The sequence below is a fragment of the Dysidea avara genome, chromosome 4 (assembly GCF_963678975.1).
Source record: "Dysidea avara chromosome 4, odDysAvar1.4, whole genome shotgun sequence".
In the NCBI taxonomy this organism is placed as follows: Eukaryota; Metazoa; Porifera; class Demospongiae; order Dictyoceratida; family Dysideidae; genus Dysidea; species Dysidea avara.
Window position 1 is genome coordinate 31,117,764 of NC_089275.1, and position 23,719 is coordinate 31,141,482.

General features: G+C 36.0%; 1 protein-coding gene across 1 annotated transcript in view; it reads left to right on the forward strand.

Annotated features, from left to right (window-relative positions):
- The window catches only part of LOC136253750 (phosphatidylinositol phosphatase PTPRQ-like), a 41,221-nt gene extending 18,851 nt beyond the window's left edge, over positions 1–22,370 (forward strand). Inside the window, exons 9-24 of the mRNA XM_066046409.1 lie at positions 785–1,054; positions 5,686–5,961; positions 6,110–6,403; positions 9,325–9,597; positions 10,200–10,472; positions 10,529–10,861; positions 12,780–13,052; positions 13,796–14,098; positions 14,943–15,275; positions 15,326–15,604; positions 16,582–16,866; positions 16,925–17,200; positions 18,574–18,864; positions 19,496–19,777; positions 21,194–21,466; positions 22,246–22,370. Of these exons, the coding sequence (XP_065902481.1) occupies positions 785–1,054; positions 5,686–5,961; positions 6,110–6,403; positions 9,325–9,597; positions 10,200–10,472; positions 10,529–10,861; positions 12,780–13,052; positions 13,796–14,098; positions 14,943–15,275; positions 15,326–15,604; positions 16,582–16,866; positions 16,925–17,200; positions 18,574–18,864; positions 19,496–19,777; positions 21,194–21,466; positions 22,246–22,370 (4,439 nt within the window). The remainder of the gene's footprint in view (positions 1–784; positions 1,055–5,685; positions 5,962–6,109; positions 6,404–9,324; positions 9,598–10,199; positions 10,473–10,528; positions 10,862–12,779; positions 13,053–13,795; positions 14,099–14,942; positions 15,276–15,325; positions 15,605–16,581; positions 16,867–16,924; positions 17,201–18,573; positions 18,865–19,495; positions 19,778–21,193; positions 21,467–22,245) is intronic.
- The last annotated feature ends 1,349 nt before the right edge of the window (positions 22,371–23,719 follow it).

The following is a 23,719-nucleotide window of genomic DNA, read 5'->3' on the forward strand; positions in this document are numbered from 1 at the left end:
AAAGCAATGCTGTATGATACAAAATTTTACGAGATAAAATTTTGGCAATTTATCTGGAAATAGAATTTGGTGGATAGTATTTTGATGAATTCTTGTGTCATACTGTATTCTCTGTATTTAATTGGCTAAATATCGGATAGAATTTATTGGCAAATTAAAGCCAATTTGCCAAACTTTTCTCCATACAATATTATGTATTGTATGGTATGTGTGGATATATATACTTTAAAAAATACACAGAAATGTACATCTTCCTGTAGTAAAGAAAAAGACAATAAAAAAAGAAGGCTTCAAAGCTAGCGGAAGGCAGCTTTGGTATATGAAGTTACAAAAGAAGTGATATCTAAACTAAAGCAGCCCAGCTGTGAAAAAAAGGGTGCAATCCCCAAAACACCCAGGGTGAAAAAGATGTGAAATCAAAGGCAACAGCCAAGAAATGGCTGTGATTAATTTAATGTCAATCATTTTTTAATGATTACTGATCAGTAAAAGTGATTGGAATTAAAATCATTGCAGGAATTTCTTGGCTGCCAATGTTGTTTTCACTTTTTTTTCACCCAGGATTTTTTGGGGGTCGCACCCTTTTTTCATAGCTTAGCTGTTTTTGATTAGATTATATTATCCTGTAATCTTTACCATTTGTTACTGGGTGCTGCTATTACAGTGTACACAGTATGTGCAGCTGTTAGTTGGAAAATGTGGGGTGACAGACTTATGTAGATTTTGCATTTTTACTATTACATATCCATTCCATCATTATTAATAAAATTTTCTATATATACAGCACCCAACCCACCGCACAATGTCTCAGCTTCAGCAGTCAATTCTACTACAGTAGAGGTCACCTGGGATCCACCCAGTATCACCAATGGGATCCTACGTTATTACACTGTAGTGTATGGTAGTAGTGATGACATGGAAGTGAATTCTAGTGATGTGACTGTGTTGGTGTCAGGACTGGATCCCTTCACTAGTTACACATTTTATGTGTTAGCTGTTACAATAGCACCAAGTGAAGCTAGCCAGAGTGTCACAGTACAAACAAGTGAAGCAGGTAAGAATAGTAGTTTGTTTTAATGTTACTTGATACTATTACTACTTATACAAGAATAAGAAATTTTAAACTCGATTAGGAATCACAGAAAAAAATTAGGGAAAGAAAGGAGGTCACCTACACCTGCAGATATACTAGTGGACATTTAATCCCTACTGCAGTCTATTACCCATTATTGAATTAGGGATTAGATGTCCCTTATTCAAAATGGACATTTAGGACAGCTCCCACATGTATATCTGCAGGTCTAGGCGACCTCCCTTTTTTCTCTACTTTTTTATTGATCCTAAAATACTAATTTTTCCTTATCCTGTTGTGCTTACTTTTTGTAACATTATTATGTCTGGTGAACCCATGCAAACCGCATCAAAAGAAAGGATGGCGTCAGAGTTCTCAATACACATCCCAGCTATCAATTACTAAGTCGAAGGTAAAGTGTCCATTACGCTTCGCTATCAGCTTTGTTCAGCCCAATACACAGTACTACAAACAAAGAACAGTAGTAGAAACACCTCTGCAATCAGTCCAGTCACTAAAGACGATTCGCGTGCCCCAACTATCAGTTACTGGAAGTGGCCATTACACTTCGCTTTCAGCTATGTTCAGCCTGTTACAAAGCATTACAAACAAAGAACAGTAAAAGAAATGCCTCTGCAAATCAATCCAATCTCCATGGAAAATATGGATGATTCCCGTTTACAAACATACGGAAGCCATCTAGCTACCATGAATCAATACCTTGGTCTGTCAGCAAAAAGAAATGGTACACAAAGGAGGACAAAGGTAAGTCCATGATGTGTGCATTGTACGTACTGCGGTATGCCAAAAGACTCCTGTCGGGCTGAAGCAATGCAGTGAAAAAATCAAGCCCATATCCTTAGGTGTTATCAACTTACACATGTCTGAATGCTTAGTCAGTCAGTCATTCAGTCAGTCAGTCATTCATTCAGTCAATCATTCAGTCATTCAGTCGGTCAGTTAGTCAGTCATTCAGTTAGTCAGTCAGTCAGTAGAAAATTCCAATAAAGACATTTAAAAAATATTTTGTAGCTAATTTTTGGAAACATTTCGGTTGTACTGAAGGCACTTTGGGCTTGATTATATCTAACCAATACTACCAAGGTGCCATGAAGGTATTGTGAGGCTGGTTTAGGGTGATACGTTTGGCCAGAAAAGCCCAATTCTTCATGATCCCGTACTGTATGACAATGTAAAGTTCATAAAACTAATTGTTGTAACACTTTCAACTAACTGTCATGTATAAGCTTCACATGTACTAATAGTAAATATCAAGTAATTACACAATAGAATAGTCACTGCAAACACATAATGAACACAGTTCTACTTATACCTACATGAACTATGATATAGGTGAAGAATCTGATGAATAAGAATTGCTGGAGGGATATAGATAGGAATAAAGAAAACTAAAGACTGATCCTTACAGTCAAAACTTCCATGCTTTTATCACAATAGAAGTAGCTATCAATTAATAATAGAAGTTACATACTAAGAGTAAGATTAACTAGGATAGGTGTCAGACTGTGACCAAAGTGGGCCCAGAGCACATGAAGTAGGTTAAGGTTTGGGATTTTGTTACTGAAATTGATACACCACTAGTGTATTAATTTATAAATGAAGTAGGGATCCAAGTGGTGAAACAAGAGATGAATGATGGTATTACAGCATAGCTCAGTGGGAAAATCCCTACAATGGTTGGTTGTTCCTCAGCATGCTACTGATATGGAGGTCCAGGTCCAACTCTAATGAATAAAGGAACTCACAAATGAGTCACACCCAGAAGATGGAGGTGCATGTGGGCTCCTTGCCATGGATGTCTTCCCTTTGAATTTTATAACTGGATAGGTAATTTTGAAGTGATAAAATTTTAATTTACTGGTGTGAGATGTAGATGGATGTGATGATAATCACTCCTAATTTAGTATTTGTAGGACCTTTAATCCATTGACGGCCACTGCCGCCGTATGGCGGCATGGCATCATAACTCATGCATAGAATAAACTTTAGCCTAGCTATAACTTGTAAACACGTTTCATAGCAAGATGCGCTAGTACTGAAATGGACACTCCTATAGAGGTCCCATTTCTGGGATAACTGGATCCTTCCCGGACTAGTGTACATTTGTTATGTAATAACGTAAAGTGTAACCTTTCATAATAGGCGAATTAAATCATTCTTCAAATTGAAACCAAGTAGCTGATAAAAAAGAAAGTGTTATAAATTGATGGAGACAGGTAAAGTTGACAGTTGGCTGCATTATCCCAGACGTGGCATGGTGGACACGGGCGTAGATATGCATGCGCAACAGCAGAAATGGGACAAATCACGAAGAAACAAGCTGTGGAATGGATCGCACTGTAAGTAAACTATATAGAATAGTTCTTTGGAGTGTAATACACCTTTGTAAATAGTTAGTTGGGATTCCTTTAGTTGCTCAGAATGGTTTTTACCAAAGTTTAGACTTTGTTGTTTTGATAAGTGTTGCAGTTACTGTTATGTAAACAAAAACAGCACAGTCGACCTCCTTAGTTTATAGCGAATATTTAGATATACGGTTACAAAGTAGTTCAGTGTATTGGACGGCTAGTATGATGTGATTCAGCAATTTTGCCATTGGTCCTGAAGAATTTGGCCATCAATGGGTAAACCTAATGCATACAGTATGTGCTGAGACATGTAGTTGATAGATTATATATTTATTAAAAACAACTATATACATTTGTGAGTACACCTGCACAAAGAAATGTACATGAACCTCAACTGATGCAATAAAGAAAAAAAGCTCAGGTGCTGCTGACCACCCCTATGAGATGACATAGTTATAGTAAGCACCAGTGAAGCCATAATATTATACTAAAGTTAAAAAAATCAATGCAATTTATTGTATAAATATGTATATACTGTAGTAGTCAATAACTTAGTTTATAGGTACAAGGCATCTAGGTTTCATTTGTTTTGCTTTATGCATATGGCTGATGGGAAATACATACAGAAGGCATGAATGTATGTTGGCTAAGTTGCATTGTCCAATTGAGTTCCATTTGAAACAAACTTCCAAGTTTTAGGATCCATAGTTGAGCTTCTTAGGAGAAGCTGACAGATGCTGTTGAAAGAATAATCAATGCCTGTAGATAGCGAAGGATGTTCCTTGTGGCTGAACATTGCTGAAACTCTGTGTTGTACTTCAGCTGCTGTGGCCCAAGTTCTTGGGAGAATTACAAAACCAAGTGTAGGTAGTCAATAGTCCTATGGCCTGGTCTGAGGTAGTGGTCTCACAGGAGGTTACAGCTGTGGCATACCAGGAGAAAGTTTTTATTCTACAGAAGAAATCTGACACTCACTTCGGATGCCTCTGAACCCAATCCTGTTCAATGACCATTACCATTATTATGACGGCTATCAGTCATCTGATATTCCCCAGGGAGCCTGCTATATTGGTCATTTAAGAAAAGTGCTAGGTCTACATAGTAGCTATTCCCATTTCCTACATTTTAGTGAGTAGAGGAGGCATCCCTTCAATGATACTATTGATGAGTTTCTTGATATTGACATTTTGTCATCATGGCATCAAGGGTGAACTTGAGGATAAGAGGAGAGGATCTACCATCAGGGAAAAACTGGCTACTTCTCGCACTGGACTTACAGTGGAGACAATCCTAGATAACGAGTGGCAGCCAACATGTTGCATATTAATGCAGGCACATAGAATTCCCCTCTTGTTCATATAACGCAAGGTGTTCAAGTGCGTGCAGTGGGTTCCAATCACACTCATTCTGCTGAATTCTATGCAGTCTGAAGAAGAGGAGCCCCTTGGAAGTCAGAGACGTCCTTGCATCCATTCTTGCAAATGAGACTTGTGGTGTTCCAGTTCAAAAAATACATAGTTCCAGCTGTTGGAGATAAGGACATCTGGAGGGAAAACAAACTAGCAAATTACAAAGCATTCTATCTGGGCTGAGAGTTCCTGATGATTACGGTGCTGTGGTGGAGTGAGCTGTTGCTGCCTCAGAAGAAGTTGTAGGAGTTGGTAATGGTGTTGACATCAAGGAGTTTCATCCAGCTGCTGGATGAGTCTACCACAGTAGTGGCTAGCTGGTGCACTGAGACTTCTGGAAGGAAGGTACTGGAGCAACAGCTGGGACTGGAGAAAATTTCAGGGTGACAGCTGTACTGGTGAAGGCAGTCCCTCTGATGGAGCTCGCACTGAAGGTCCATGGTATGAGTAACTCATGATTCTGAAGAATGCCTGCTGCAGCAGCAGCAGCAATGATTCTTGTGGTTATTTATCACAAGTGAGCTTGCCAGCTTTATAAGCACTTTGAAGTGCATGCTTAAATTATTGGAATGTACTGTATGTGACAGGTTGAGTGCCTGTTGTGTGTAAACATGATGCCAGGCTAACTTGTCTCATTACATAGTTTAGTACACTTATTGAATTTAAATCTTGGAGATTATTTACTATACATACATTATAGTGTACATGGTAATCTATAATACACTGTATGCATGTAACAAGTACAATTACATGTGTGTATGCATTGTATAAAGAAATTTGAATGTCCATGTACGTACATGTACTAATATTATTATTATATGGGTATTTTCTACAGCTCCAACTAATGCAAGGAATTTAATCACTATCCCTGGAATATTTGAAGTCAACTTAATGTGGCTTCCACCTACTCAACTTAATGGAAATGTGTTCTACATTTATGCCATCATTACAGCAGTAACTAACAGTTTAGTAACTAATAGAGTGACTGTATCCACTCAAGTTACTGTAACTGGGCTGAATGCTTTCACTAACTACACCTGTACTGTAACAGCTGCTACATTTGCAGGCTCTAGTGATGCAATCACCGACACATTTATGACCTTACAAGGAAGTAAGTTTATTATATTAAACAGACTAATATTTATTTACCCTGTAATTGATTATAACATGTTGCTTGGCCATTCAAACACTGGATATGCAAACATCTTTACTATTGACTGTTATATTAGTATTTTCTCTATTTTAAAAAAAATAATTAGGACCAGAAGCAGTTACAGACTTTATGGTGGAGACAACAGAGAGGTCTGCATTATTACGGGCTAGTACTCCAGATGTTCCCAATGGAATAGTGATCTATTACCAAGTATTGTATGACATTGTTGGATCCAGTAATACCATGAGAATGAATTTCTCTACTACTAATAACATGCGGTTAAATGATGAGCTGAGAAATTTGCTACCATTCACCCAATATACTTTCTCAGTTAGAGCATGTACTATTGCTGGTTGTGGTCCAGCTTCTGTTGACATGTTTAGAACAACATTGGAGGATGGTTAGTTTTAGTTTTATCGTAGTAAAGTAATACTTTGAAACATATACTACTCTACTGTATTGTAAATTCAGCTGTAAGCCTTAGTATTCATTGTTCAGGATTATAGTCATTATACTGTACCCATCAGTGCAGATCCAAGGGTGGGGAACAGGGGGCACAAGCCCCTCCCCTCTCCCCAAAAAAGAAAACCATTATACAAAATCAATATACTCTAATAGAGCAGTCAGTATAATATTCTAATAGAACAATCACCACACAATGCTACCTTCATAGTTGCTGAGTATAATATGAAAAAACTAGCATCTACAGTACTATACATGCATGCATGGACACACTTAGCCAGCTAAGTATATTTTGCAAATGAAATGCACTTGGTCTTGTGTATGCCATTCTTTAGGTCCATAACTATTAGCTACACATATCTGTCACTCATCCCTATACAACTCTTGATCAATGTAGTCCACTTAGAAAGCCATATATTTTGTGTATAAAACTATTCTGCATCAAAATTTTTATCCCTGAAGCATATGAAATAGCTTTAGCTTCTGAGGGGCTACACCCCCAGACCCCCAGCTTTACATGCCTACTACCTTGGTGCACCCCTGGCCAAACTCCCTACCCATATGTGACTATTTGATTAATATGCCTACATAGTTTGGTGCAGTATACATTCATCCATGGGTAATCTTAAATTCTCACTAGATTTTATGTACATGCATAATACATTATACAGTACCATAGTGAGTCCAGCTGGTCTTGTTTTGGTTGGATCATTTTACTTAGCAAAAGTAAGATACTTTAAAGTACGTGCATGTAGGTTTAAATTTCAGATTTGCATTGACAAATTTCAGTTAGAATTGCTAGGCAATTTTTTGGAGGGGGTTTGCTTTGAATATGTCTTTTCATCCACAACACAGATGATAATGGCCTGTATATTGCATAGCACAGTAAATATATGCACTGTTTTGTGTGGGAGTGCTGCTGTTTTATAACTAACACATTGTATTTCTCCAGGCAACTACTGGAAAAATAGTTTGCCAAATGGCTTTGATATCTGACTACTAAATTTATACATTACCATAGAGCCGGGTTGTTAAGTGCATGCGCTTATAATTTTTGGAGAAAACTTTTGTAACTATCTGTTAGGCGCATACGCCTAATTAATAATTATCCGGTCACTTTGACAGAACTCCACCTCCAATGGATCTAGTTAGGGTGAAGTCACGTTTAAGGAACTGATTTTACTTAAATTTTGTTTACTGTATAGCTACTTGTGTGTTGTTATTACAATTATGAACTTTCTGTTTAAAAAAAAAAAATAATTATGGTGTGTTTTAACATTAAATTAATAGAATAGTTTGTGGTCACCACATCAGTCTGTAAGGATATTTGACCCTATATCTGGGTGAAATACTTCATGACGAACAAGAATATGACATCCAGATGGCTGACCTCAAGGGAGATGCAATCCCTTAGGAGACATAAATTTTCCAGTATTTCCAGCTTTTCTTTCCGTGTGTAGCTTAGTCGAATGTAAGCCTTACATTGGGCCATGTGCGCTTATCAGCTATGGTAATTCACAAGAAAGGTGTATACGCTTATCAGATACCACACAGAAGAAAACTTTGGTGGTAAAAAAAACTTAGGAAAATTTGGTGAATCTCCAGTAATTTGCCAAAGTTTTTTCGTCAATTGTGCATTATTCTATTTTGTGATCTGCCACAATGTTGAAAGTGAAACCTAGTGTCTACAGAATATCCTTCTGAACATATGTCACTGGATTTTAAAATATAAACCACACCCCTACCCTCCCCCCCCCCCCCCCCCCCCCTTTGTGAGCTCTCTTGATTCTCTTCATTCATACAACTGCTCAGATTCTCTGTCTTATTTGGCGGGAAACTCTACAAGCAGCTATGTAAGTACTGGAAGTGGTATAAAAGGTAATAGATAGATGCATCTTTTGTGTAAATTTCATATGCATGCTTGTTATCTATGGTGGATTATGCTGGCTTGAATTTTTTAAAACTGTTTATCTTGAAATTTCTAATGTGGTAGAGTGGGCAAGAGATAAACTGATAGACTTCAAAATGAAGGCAGCCCATGGTTGGAGTCCAGACAAGAAATTACAGGGCTGTGCTGGCTTCTCAGTAGCTGATATGTAGCAAGATCAATAAAAAAATGTCTGGCCAACATTATCATGCCATCCACCAGTAATCCACTGATTCTTGATAAGTCGGACTCTTCACAAGGCCAGAAACCGCCATTCGAGCTCTCCATACCACCCATAAAAGACGTCTGTTATAACCAGTCTCAAGTAGTTTGAGTAGTACTGAGGGTCAAAACTAGTAGTATGATAGTATAGATATCAACTGGTGGTGTTAGTTTGATTTGGCCGGATGTGTAATTTGGATTGTTTTTTTTAAATCTGGTCATATAATATTTCAAACGTGTTCATAGTGTATCTTGTTTGTCTTCACCGTTTCAGAGGGCTTTGCCTGATCCTGAGGGACTATTACACACCAACAGGAGCAACTGCTCATGCTAACATAAAGGTCATCTGGGCTAGGGTTCTCCCATATACATAAGCTTATATTCATGGTCAGAAGGTCGACATTTTCAGTCACACTCGAGGTCACACTGCGAAGTTTAATAAGGTGCGGGTTAAATCATCCCTACAATTATAGTTTTGCGCCACCCACATGCTTTTGGGGGCATCACTACGAGACTTTGCTAAACTTGTCATCAAAGTTTTTTCGCCAACCCTGCAATAAGGTTCATTCGCCAAAATTTTTTACAGTCAAAGTTTTCTTCCATATGGTAGCGTGCGCTTAATAGACACATGTGCTTAACAACCTGACTCTATGGTATCAAAATAAGCTATATGAAATGAATGTACTGTGTGAGTACATTTTATGTTTTAGCTCCTAGTAGTCCACGAAATGTTATTGTGACATCCATTAATGCCACTGCTATCAACATAACATGGACAGAACCTGCAATGGCAAATGGAATTATCCGCAACTACACAATCAATATTTTAACCAGTGATAACAGACTCATATCAGAAACAAATCAAGTGGATTTGTTCATCACAGTTTTTGGGCTTAACCATGACACTGAGTATATTGTTAACATTAGTGCAGTGACAGTTAGACCAGGAGAACCTGAAGTGATATTGTTTACTACAAGACCATGTAAGTTTATCATGACTTGTATGACAAAATGATTAACTGTAGCCAGATCTTCAAGAACCCCCATGTGTTTGCACATTAATTTAAAAAAATTTTTACTGCATATCCATCATCTATAAATGAATGGTCAACTGAAATTTTAGCTGTAGAAGCCAAGAGATTTAGATGATGTAGTGCTACAAAGTGGTAACAACAGAGGAATGGATTTGTACAATGATATATAATTGGGATTAAACAAATAGGAATACAGTCTTATAATTATACATCATCATATTCCCAAATCCATTGCTAGGTAAGTTATGTCTTAAGGTCCTTCCTACAACCAGGATAAAGGCAAAGGTTGTTGGAAAAGATGAGTACCACATGTATACTCTTGCTTTGGGGAAAATGATGACATCAAGGCTTTTGTCATTGGTACATGTACAGGTACATACCTTCCTTCTTTGTGAAGGAGATGTTCAAAAAGTTCACATAAATTTTAATTGTCATAAGTTCTGTATAATATATTTATTACATGTGCTTATTGCATTCTACCCTAGAATTAGTCTTGACCTACAGATCTGTCTATAAATAATATTATGGTAAATAAAATCTTTTCAATTTAGTACCATCACTACCATTGACTGTGACAGCTACTACTGGTGGAATGTTACGAACACTTGTTGTAGACTGGGAATCACCCAGTAATCCAGGGGGTATAATAACAACATACATGGTGACCTATAATGACATCACAATTAGTACTAATGGAAATGATACAATGTACACTATTATGGGACTGGATCCATTTAATGATTACACTATTAGTGTGACAGCATGTACTGATAATGGTTGTAGTAACCAAACTGATGATGTGATTGGAACTACAGCAGAGGAAGGTATGACACTACTGTTAACATAGATGTAAAATTCAAGGTGGTTGTTTTATATGCAGCACCTAACACAGTTCAGAATGTTTTTGCTTCAACGATCAATTCTACCACAGTAGAGGTCACTTGGGATCCACCCAGTATCACTAATGGGATCCTACGTTATTACACTGTAGTGTATGGTAGTAGTGATGACATGGAGATGATGGAAGTGAACTCTAGTGATGTGACCACATCAGGAATGGGACAGGATATTGGTAGTGGTATGAATGTTGGCTCTGTCTCACAATTAGTGTCAGGACTGGATCCCTTTACTAATTACACATTTTATGTGTTAGCAGTTACTGTAACACCAAGTGAAGCTAGCCAGAGTGTAATTATACAGACAAATGAAACAGGTAATGTTTAGCAGTCATGAACAAACTAAATATACACTAGATTATTGCATTACGTTTTATATATTTATTGTCACTGATATAACTCTTTTCTGATGTACAAAGTAAGACAGTGGTGAATCCAGGGAGGACCCCCTTCTCCATCCTCGAACTAAAGAAATTGAAGGGAAGTTTCATAGAAGATTGAGATGCTCTAATAAAATAGTCAAATACTTTAATAGAACAGTCACCACAAGCAACTCCAATTGTACTTCATTCACAAAAATTTCTTAGGAATATGTTACTCATCTAAAATGTAAGATTTTTATACAGAGTAGTGACTATCAGACTGCATAACATAGATGCAGTCTCTGTATGACACAATTTACTTCAAAGTCATATGTAACCTATTCATGGAAATCACCACTATCACTAATCCCTACTACAAGTCATGCTTAATGAAGACCACTCAGAATCCATACTTTATTACTACATTTGTATATGTGCACAAAATTAATGTTAGTATTAGACAAGTCTATAGCCTCTGGGGGCTGCAATGACCACCTGCTCATATTCCTATACCTTCAGTACCAGGCTGGTACACCTACCCCCAACAGTTCAAAACCCTATATCTGACCTGTAAGACACACCTGTATGATATAAAATGACAGCTTGTGCTATCCTGTGTTTGTACGTTACTCCATAGTTGTTTCCCAGTGGGAAGACAACATTGTACTGTTTTGGATTAAGGTGTAGACAAGAAAGATGACCAGACATTGCATTCTTCTTCTTAATGCAAAACATTGTGCATAAAAATCAAACATGTCCTACAGTGGTATAGGTGCCACTGAGGCAACTGATACTATATAACATGAATCTGAAAGAAGATAAATTTAATAAAGCAAAACAGTGAGACATGCCTTCTAGTGCAATCACAACCTAATGCAATCACAGATTCTAATAAAACAGTCACACTACCATGTCTCTAATTAAACAGTCAGTTGTGCATCACCTATACTATTATTTTGTTAAGTATGTCCTTGGTCTGAGTGGTATAATTATTATATTACTTATTTAAACCACACACAAAAAGGAAAACTGAAGGCTTACAAGCCATTACATTTCTCTGGCAATTTATTGTAACTCTGCATATTTATATGCTCTCTCTTACATACTTTCTAATATCTCTTTATCTACTATGGTAACAAGAATGTGTTAACTGCACCTAAATTAAAAGTAATGCATTATGCTATGAGATATTTGCCTTATTTGCTACTTAAAAATACTGAAATTTAACCGTGGTCTCATTTTGCTACTGTAATTATGGGGTGTCAGTGGGGTTTACTCAGTGCATGCATCAGTGTACCAAAAGACAAATCATCTATTGGTTTGATGTAAAGTCTTTTTGAGAATAGTGAATAGTAGCAACTTTAGCTGCACTTTATCTATATGTAATGTATTCAGCTGTAGCACAATGAAATGTTCTGGAGTAATTTTTTTTTGATTTCTGCTGCAGTATGTTTTATACAAATTATGTGAAAGGTATCAAATACCTTATACGTGTAGGCAACTAGGTATCCATATTCTTTTCACTGAACAGAATACAAGATATCATATTATACATATACAGGGGCCATTTTAGCACAGCTTATTTGCTTGGGTATTATATTGTATAATTAACCTGTACTCATTTGTAGTAATTCACTATTGCATAATATTCATTTTGAAATATTTGATAATCAATTGGCTAAAATTTTATTCAGTAGTTTATGAAAAACAACACAAAATGTGTAGAAATTGCAAAGGCTGTATTTTTTAATATTTTGGAAGTTTAAGCGTTGTTGCAGTATAATAGTTCCTAAACACAAAAATAATGGGTTTTATTAAAATAATGTGTTTTATTAAAATAATGCATAAGCTTTTGTGCTTAATTGCTGCTTAGCTCCGAGTTCTCCAGAAGAAGTTACAGCATTCACCATCAACTCCACATCTATTATGGTAACTTGGCAACCACCAATAACACCCAATGGTATTGTGAGATCGTACCGTATTGAGTTCACTACTGGAGGTGTGGCTGATAATGCTTACACTATCAACACTTCAATTATCATTAACATGTTGGAGAAATTCACTACTTATCAGATTCAAGTTTTTTCCAGAACTGTTGCTGAGGGAAGTGGTAGTGTAACTATTAGTGTAACAACTGATGAGGACAGTAAGTTACTGTTACATTTCCAATATACTGTGCTTGTGCTTACAGTTTGCTGAAGCATGGGCATGTGTCTGGTCTACTAATCTTGTTTTGGGATACTTTTATCTGTAGGTCTGTCAGCATTTCCATAATTTATATAAAGAAATATTTTGAGTTAATTAAAGAAAACTTCATGGATATAAGTACTGCCACTTAGTTTATTCAGAGATCCACCATTCTCGTAATAGTAACCACATTTCAAGAAACCTACCCTGCTCTGGTATGTATTAATGTTGTTCGCTAACCATACTCCACCATAGCTTCATTGGTACCTCACTTTATGCTTCGAGTATTTCAACTTCTCTTTGTTTACTGCTGTCACAGGCTTTGCACCTTAAGTTGATTGTGGAGGGTTTTGTAAGTGTAAAAAGCTTTATGACAACATTTTTGATAATTTCAGTTAAGTACAAAGTGAATTCTAATGTGTGTATTTCAATTTGGAGCTTATTGTGCTTTTTAATGTATATTGAGACAGTTGATTAGTTCATTTCCTTACTCAGTATATCTTTGCAGTTATAGATAACTGTACTTGTTAGCTGTACTTTCTACAGTAAACAGGTTAGCTACACTTGTTTCATAGGCTTTTCCTTACCTTGTCACTAGAAAACTGTGCCAATAAATTACACATGAAACTCATATACATTTTAAATTTTATGTTGTACCTGTACTTATCTAATAATTATATTATCTACTGTACAATTGTGTAGCACCTGGTGCTCCTGATGATTTTTTTGTCAATGAGATCAACTCTACAGCAATAGTTGTCAGTTGGTCTGAACCAGATGCAACCAATGGAATTATCACATCATATGAAATCCTCTACTCTGTTGGTAACATACTTGATACAGATGCTATTAGTATACCAGTTGATGTGACCACAAACACTTCTTATCAAATTATTATTGGTGGACTAGATCCCTTCACAATGTATAGTGTGGCTGTAAGGGCATATACTAGAATTGGAGCTGGAGAATTGACTAATACCTTCAGTATTCTAACTGATCCTTACAGTGAGTGCTGCTGGCTTAAGTCTAAATCTATAACTATGTATAAAGCTGTCTGTTTGTGTGATTATTCATAATACCACTTACTCTACAGTTACTCTATGTATTGACATGTGTCATGCTAAACAAAATAGAGCACTTATCATTTGGCTACTTTAAGGTCATTATTAAAAGTTCACATATCTTCTGTTTGTTCTCTACAGCACGTTGAATGGCATAATGTAGTAAAACTTGAGCTACATTCCTTTAAAAGCACAAGACAAATTGTTCTAGTAGTAGAGCACCCAAATAGTGTGCAGGAGGATGTGGATATAAATCCAGTTGCACGAAGGCACTATTTTCTAACCATACCTTCATTGGCACACCTTTTTAAAGCTCAAATTTAAGCTCATTGGCATCCTGTAATCCAAAGTACAGTTTGTATTACTGTTCATGAAATGAAATGTGCTTCATCTGGCAATTTGAATATTGTTGCAGCAAATTGATTCATGTTTTGTGTAGGGATAAGTTTAGCTTCAAAAAGACAGGCAAACAACTGTGGTGTTTTGCACACATCCTTTAGCCAACCCCAAATTATTAATCAATTCGGGTTTTGATCCCTGCACAATTTAGAACTTTTTTTCATTCACTGAAACTTTTTGATACTCCTTTTTATACACCCAGTTTTTTATTCACTAACTTTTATGCTCAAAGTTTATCAGCACTGGTATAGACTGCTTTACAACACAGAGACTCTTATAGAACACAAATTGAAGTTGATTTTTGCAGTCACCTCATGGAATATCCCACATGTTGCAGGATGTATTTATATACATACGTATGTGTACTGTATGGACATTATCTGTTATAGGTTCATCCCCACCAGTAGGATTTATGGTGATGGCACCTACTTCAACTGCAGTACAGTTATCATGGCAATATCCTGAGTCACCAAATGGTGAGATCAGAGGTTACTCCATTCTCTATTCATCAATACCAGATAATGAGATGATGATACTAAACATCACCTTAAACGCTACTGACGATACTAGTAACCAGACTACTATAGTATCAGGGTTGACACCATTCACCTACTATGGCTTTCGTGTTAGAGCATTCTCCTTTGGTGACCAAAATGAGAGACCTAATTTTGTCCATGTTGGAATATTAAGTGATGAAATACGTGTGAGAACTGATGAAGATGGTAAGATATTGTTATCAGTTGTTTGTACATTATTACTTGTATACATACAGTACCTGAAGCTCCAATCAACTTCTTAGTAAATGCTACAACTTCTACAATGATACAATTATCATGGAATACTCCATCAGTCACTAATGGGATTATAGTAGGCTACACTGTGATCTACTCTAATAATAGTAACACTATTGTGGTAGCATATAATGATAGCACATTTGAAGACACAATTAATAATCTCAACAAGTACACAGAGTACAGGTTTGTTATTTATGCTAACACTAGTGTAGGAGCAGGTGATAATGCTACAACAACAGTGAGAACATTGGAAGATGGTTAGTGTACTCAGATCTACCTAAATAAATAAGTTCTTTGGAATGGATAAGTGTACTTAAGTATTTTTTGTTAGCTTTCCATACTAGATACACTGCGGCCTTTAGGTTACTGGCCGAGCGCAAACAAAGTGTAAAATTATGTGCTAGTAGTGGCATGAGTAGCAGTGAAATTTAGGATAAATACCACGAGTACTAATGTTGCATTGAAAATGGGTAAGATTTCATGAAGGTAATCTAAGTAAAGTTTCCATGTTCAATACAACAAGAGTGGTAATTATCCCAAATTTCACTGCTACCCATGCTACTCCAAGTTAATACCATACTCGTGCTTTGGTTGCCAAATAATGGTAGTTATGGTCTGGTTGCTATGGCTCTATGGAGAATCAAATCAAAATAGCCCATAGCAACTGCTGACAGGCAACCATCAACATGTTCATCTTAGCAACCATTACCATGGAGACTGATGCTAAGATAATAAGCATTTTAAGCCATAGTAACCATACATTAGCAACCATTGCTAAGCAACATTACTACTTGATATCTGTGAAATAAGGGGTTCATTTTGCTGCTGGTATAGGTGCTTTTGTAATTGATGCAAAATAACAAACCTTATAATATTTTGCTGAAATGATCATTGCCATATTCACTATGGCAATGTTGCAAATGTTGCTGACCACTTTTCCAGGTTCCCTACAATATCCCAGTGTAGCCTGTGAAAGTAGTATATCGCTAATTTTTTAAAGCAATGGTCGTACTAATGGCTAATCTAGGCTGTTGAATCTGTACAGTAATTACACCACAGTGTGGAAAACTGATTGATTTTGTGAACAAATGAGTCATGTGGTTAAACTGCAGTTCACTTTTGTAGAAAAAACTGAGGTACTTTGTTTTATACTATGTATCTTAGGCTTGTGAATACAAAGCTGTAATACACAATGCTAACTATCTGTGTAGATTGTATGTATGTTGTATTCTAGTTCCTACCCGACCTGAGAATGTCAGCGCTTCAATAGTTAATTCTACTTCTGTAACAGTAGAGGTCACCTGGGATCCACCCAGCATCACTAATGGGATCATACGCTATTACACTATAGTGTATGGTAGTGATGATGACATGGAGATGATGGAAGTGAACTCTAGTGATGTGACTGTGTTGGTGTCAGGACTGGATCCCTTCACTAATTACACATTTTATGTGATAGCAGTTACTATAGCACCGAGTGAACCTAGTGATAATGTTACCATACGGACCAATGAAGCAGGTAAGAAACGAACATAATGATACAGTGATCCCATTACTGTTTTGTTTAATGTTAACAGCTCCATCTAGTGCAAGAAATTTAACAGCTACTCCTGGCAGGAATGATGTTGTACTAATGTGGCTGCCGCCTACACAACTCAATGGCAATGTCTCCTATTCTTACACCATTAGAGTCACAAGAACAAACACCTTGATAACTAATGGAGTTACAACAGATCTTGATGTTACCATATATGGACTGAATGCATACACTGGTTACAGATTCACTGTGGTGGCAGTAACACTTGGAGGTAGTAGCAATTCAATCTCCACTTCATTTGTGACACAACAGGGAAGTATGTTAATAATAATATGGCATGTAAATCAATGGCTTGTTGCTAATTACATGAGTCTGTTATTATTGAAACTGATTAGCATTGCAGCCATTTTTTGGTTACCACCTTTCAAACTGCTTTTTTACATGTACAAGACTGTTCTCTAAGCAGTTAACTTTGTGATCAATGTCAGATTCTAAATCTACCAAATGTAGCTAACTCATCTGTGAGGTTTATTGTATCTTACAAGACTGCACAAACACTAAAATAATATCTATGCTGATTGTTCGCACTTTAACTATTTTGGCATGAATTTTAACTACTGACAACAAAGTGACTACACTTATTTTGTTTAAATTTCAGTATGTAGACTGGTACAGAACACACTCAGCATTTAAAATGTACTGCAGCTAAAGAACAAGGAATTCTGCCTAAGGAATTTAAAAAGTAGCAAAAAAGGAAAAATAAATATGTAGGTATTGTGTTTTAAGCCAATAATAGAATTAAGTCTCTAAGAAGTAATATACTATTATAATATCTGTGTAATCTATTAACGTATTTTGTTGTAAGATCATAAAAGCATTGTGTAATATTTTGTGACATATTGTTTGAGTCTCGCCAAGTGATCAAGTTAGAATGACCTGACTGACTGGACTGGTGGCATCAGGTGATGCCTACTATTATGTAGATAAGAATAATACTACCATATTGGAAGTACAATATATGTGGCCTAATTTGGGAAAACCGTCAATCAACGCACATCAATAGATTGTGATATATGCAATTTTAAACACCACAATCCAGCATAGCTTCGGAAAAACAAAAGCCACGAGTTTGAAATTTTCACCGTGAATGCAGCCAACCATAGTGCTTATTACAATTCAATTCATAGAAAGCAAGCTGTTGATATAAGTGTGATTTTGAGCACCTTTTTCATGACAGTATCTGTAACACAAGCATGTCACCATGGGTGGTGGTGGGGTTGGTGGGTAGGTTATTGATATGTGAGTAGAAAATGGCCGAGTAGGTGATATGGTGTCTCCAGCCTTTTAATTTTTGGCTCTCAAGACCACCTGTGCAACTGAAAAACACAGAAATTATGCAGAAAATATCTGGACAACTGTCTAATGCTGCTCATGTCTCTAGTCTTGTATTTCAGCTTGCCAGTGACATTACAAGGTTCCAGAGCATTCCCAGTGGCTGGCACACATCTCTAGAATTCCACTTGTGAAAAGCAGCCTGATCAAACCAGAGGCATGGCTGAGGTGCAAATGTGTAGAGTATTGGTGTGGCTATCCATTCATGGTGAAAACTGAACTTCACTGGTGTGCATGTAGATTGACGATTTTCAAAAATTTGGTCACATATAATCATTGTGTATATTGCATATTCAGTTCCAGAAGCAGTTACAGACTTTATGGTGGAGACAACAGAGAGGTCTGCATTATTACTAGCTAGTCCTCCAGATGTTACCAATGGAATAGTGATCTATTACCTTATCTCATATCAACTGGTTGGATCAGTTAATGTGATGATGATGAACTTCACTACTACTGACATGTCCTTGAATACCACACTAACGTCACTACTACCATTTACCAACTACACATTCTCAGTTAGACCATGTACTATTGCTGGTTGTGGTCCTGTGTCCAACAGTGTAATAAAATCAACCTTTGAAGATGGCAAGTTAATAAAAATTTACCATGTGCTTGTAATTTTGCTAAACTGTCATTCCAACCCATCAATGAAAATTTAATGAACTCTAATTTAAGACTTGAGTATCTGATGTTATAGAAAACTGTAGCGTATTGCAATCAACCCTATCACAGTCAGTTATTATCTTTGAACAATTTAAAGATAGCTTTAGCTAACTGCACCATGTTGCTGTGCATAGAGCTCCAGCAAAGCACCCTTTGTACAAAGCATTTTAAGTGCTAACATTGGATAACCTCATCCAAAACATTTCAACTATTATATTTATCGTCAAACCTAAACCTTCCAATACAGCAAGATAAACATGCATTTTTTGTATAAATTAATGCAAATTATTGTGAGATCAAAACAGTAGATTAATGCATTTTTGCTTAAAAATTGTAGTAAATATCACTGCAAGATTATACAATCTCGTAACACTTATAATTATCTGTTTTAAAACTAGTAATGTACAGAATGTTATCCATATACCCAATTACAATTAATTTTCTATCTTCTTTGAATTCTATTGCAAAACTGTACTGCACAGAGGTCATTATTGGCGTACAGTGTACAGAACATGTGTACATGTATCCACTTACTTGTTCTTGCTTTATTTAGCTCCTGGCAATCCAAACAATATTACAGTAACATCTTTTAATGCTACTGCCGTCACTTTAATATGGACTGAACCTGTGATATCAAATGGAATTATTCGATATTATCTCATCTCCATTTTAACAAGGGATAACAGTACAGTGTTCACTATTAATCAAACAGATGTCACAGATCTAACAGCTACTATTATTGGACTACGTCATAATACCAATTACAGGGTTAATGTCAGAGCTGTGACTGTTAGAGTCGGAGAGCCTGGATCAGTATTATTCACCACAAGACCTTGTAAGCATACTGTAAAAGTGCTTTGCCAAAAAGACATCTTTTTGTTGTGCATAAGAACAATTTATTGAATGGCATTACAGAATTGTGTTGCTGTGAAGTAGGTATGCACTTCAGCAAGATCATATTTAAATTCCTTTAAGAAAAAGTATATTAATGAGTATGAATCAATATTTCCATATTTATTTAGCCATTGTAAAGTATTAAGGACAGTGGTACCTAGTAACAGAAATACCAAAATTAAACTGCCTAATGACATCCTTAAAATGCTGGTATTGCAATCTATCATTCAAATAATCAACTGTAGATATCTGAAATCCAAAGCACTTAGTCTACCTTTATGTTTTAGTCTTCCTTTTTGCTAGCTTGCTATACAGTACTTCCTGCCTGCCTTCCTGCTTGCCTGTGTTTTGTAGCTTGCAATTGTAGAATTTCTAATTTGCAAACATTTACATGTACACAAATATACGTTCAGACAACATACACATATCACTGGAAAATATGTCACACCACCCTATAGAAATGCAATTATTTAGTGCAACTAAAATCTTTCAATGCAACACACAATTTTCATTTTAAGGTGCAATAAAACAAACTCTAGATTTTGACAAGTAAATATTGGGGCTCTAAATTGGCATGTAAATATTGGGGACTCTAAATAGACTTCCCATTTCTTTTCCTTATATTCCCTTCAAAACGTTTTGCTATTTATCGATGTGCTATGGTCCCTACTCTGATTGAAAATTCCAGTTTTTTGTGTATTTGTTAGCATTAGGGAAAAGTAGGCAATGTTAGAGCTAAGTGTGGTGGAAGAGTGGTGTATTCAGTTAGGCAAAAATTCTAGACTGTGTATATACGAGCACATAATATAAAGTCCTCAATAAATGGTGGAAGTTGCCACTACTCCGAGGGATGGGGCTCAGCAACCAACACGTTAATGGAAAAATAAAGTTTAAGGATCTGTGTATGCACTAAAAGTAGTGAAATACGTAGCTAGCTGTAGGAAACCTCTCCTAGTATATAAAATTTTTAAACATTAAATAGAAATATTCTACAAAGAAATGCACAAAAATTACTAGAATGTTGCTAGAATTATAAAAGGAAGAGTCCGTTTTCCTTGCAAACATTTCAATTTTGAAAGGCTTTGCAAGAATTTCATGCAAAGATAGTATGATAGTGCAGAAATTTTTTACCTGAGCTAATTTTAGCATTGAACATGTTATAACATCAGGCAAAAGATTTCCAAGCAGACATCCAAAGTAAGCTACTGTATGATATACCATTGCATCTTCTCTTTGGCTGCTTTTTAGTGTAGCTTCACTCTGTTATCTAGTAATGCTGAATGCACTGGTACTTTTGCCGTGATTCTTCTATTTAATTTAGTTACTCTTCATTCATGTTTGTAATCTTTTCACTTAGTACCATCTCAACCGCTTAATGTCACTGTCACTACTGGTGGAATGTTACGAGCACTTGTTGTAGACTGGGAATCACCCAGTAATCCAGGGGGTATAATAACAACATACATGGTGACCTATAATGACATCACAATTAGTACTAATGGAAATGATACAATGTACACTATTATGGGACTGGATCCATTTACTGATTACATTATTAGTGTGACAACATGTACTGATAATGGTTGTGGTAACCAAACTGATGTTGTGATTGGAACTACAGAAGAGGAAGGTATATATGTGCTATACGAATCTTTGTATATTTTCTGCATGCATTAACATACAGTGTATGTAAAATGAAACAATAAATAAGTTGTTTGGTGCTACACTGGTTTATTATATCAATGTAGTACTTAACTTTTGTACCACATTCACCTAAGTAGCATAATCAACAAAATGTTTCCCTTTAACTTCTAACTCAAATGAAGGAAGATCCTACAAATTCCTAGTTCTCATCATCTGCTCCAAATATCTTTCAGCTATGAAGTAGTTATAATTCCATTTTCATAGACCGATAAATTATATATTTTAATGCTCTGCGTAGGTAGACTGAGACAATGTAAAGTACACTTATTAACCATGCACTGGTACTTATTTCAGGCATAATAGGTATGTGTGGGAATCAGGAATTATGTTAGCATTTTGAGGTGATCATAAAGTTTTATCAGTAGGAAAATCTGCAGATTCCACTATTCTGTTAATAAAGATCGAGATACTCTAATAGAACAGTCAGAAACTCTAATAGAACAGTCACTAAATATTTACATTTTGTGTATCATGTACCACCATCAATAAACTGTTCAATACAATACTGTATCATGATACTGTAATAAAGTGGTCATGGCTAGTTATGGCTGATATATCAGCTTTTATCAGTACCTTAAAGAGCTGCACCGATTCTACATTCACTACGTATACAAATTTCTTTATGCGGCTGATAAACTACAGAATGATGCATTATACCAATGTGACAATTAGCTAGTGTAAATGTGTTCTGATATGATTTTTTAGCATGGAGAAAGCAGAATTGTTGTTACAAAACACTTTTCTACCTGGATACTATTACACTACCCAGACAATTAGATACCACAAACATTTTAATGCATGCTCCCACAAAGGATTACTCCACATTTTGATGAGTTATTAAGATGGCTACTATAGCACATTGTTTACTGCTTAGTGCTGAAGTTCTTTATACTTAAAGTACAACTACTGTTTTCAGAAGACCTGGGTAAGAATATTTTAGCCATAACAGCAGCACTTATACACACATATTTGTAAAGCTTCTTGTAATGTTGCACTTTATAGCACAGATAATAGAGAAACTTTGAGTATCTCTAACAAGGAGATCACTGTTACATGTACAGTAATAGAGCAATCACTGACTGTTCTACTAGAAAACTTCAATATGCCGATATTCTAAGTACAGTATCATATTGTGATACTTATTTGTTGTATCGATATATTGCCATGACAATATGTATTGCCATATCAATATGTATTGCAGGTCCCTAATTATTTACTCTAATAAAGCAGTCACATTGAAATGAAATACTCTAATACAGCAACCAGCTAAAATCTCCAAGACTATTTAAAGCTTAAACATCAATAAAAATGGTCTGATACAGCAATAAACTGGCATTATTAGCCAATTATGGTGGTATAATTTTGGGAATAATGGGCAATTTGTAAAAGCATAATAGGTGATTTTTTGAGCACTAATCAAAAGCATAATGCTCAATTTTTGGAGCATAATAGCCTCATGCCTATTTGCATATCAAGATACATGATAGTGTGTCATGTTGCCAAGGAAAGCCAATGTGTTTGGGTGCATAACAGACAAGTGTATATTTTACAGAAACCAAGAAAATGCTATTTTCATACCTACATACCTCAGTAACACCTAAACAGAAATAGCCCGTGTTTTCTGCAAACATCTCTTAGGGTTAGACATTTTTCCATTCCACATTTCGGCTAAATCAGCATAGTGGTTATTGAGATACATGCCTTCAAAGTTCTCATTATTTTATTTTTCTCTTCAGCCATTAATGCAATGCTTACAAAAATTTCTGTTACTCTCACAAGCATTATTGAATTCTTTTAAGTGTAAAGAACATATTATAACACATTTATTGTTCAATTTGTGGGGAGTTAGTAAAACACGGAATACGGAATAACAGAATTGCGGAATAACGAAATAAGCAACTTATCTTTTGCAGATTGTACAAATAGTTATATGCTCTATAGTAATTATACTTTATTTACCTTGTAACAGCTCTGCATGGTGCACCACGGCGATGAATAGAACAGCAGCTGGCAAGCATTAAATGGGATGACCACACAACTAATCACCCTAGAACGATCTACCTCCGCTAAACTTACTTACCTACACTCTTTATTCAAACCTGAAGAGTTTTGAAATCCATTTAAAGACACACAACCATTGGACTTCTCTACTGAACTCGTGTGACTCTAATAAATTTAG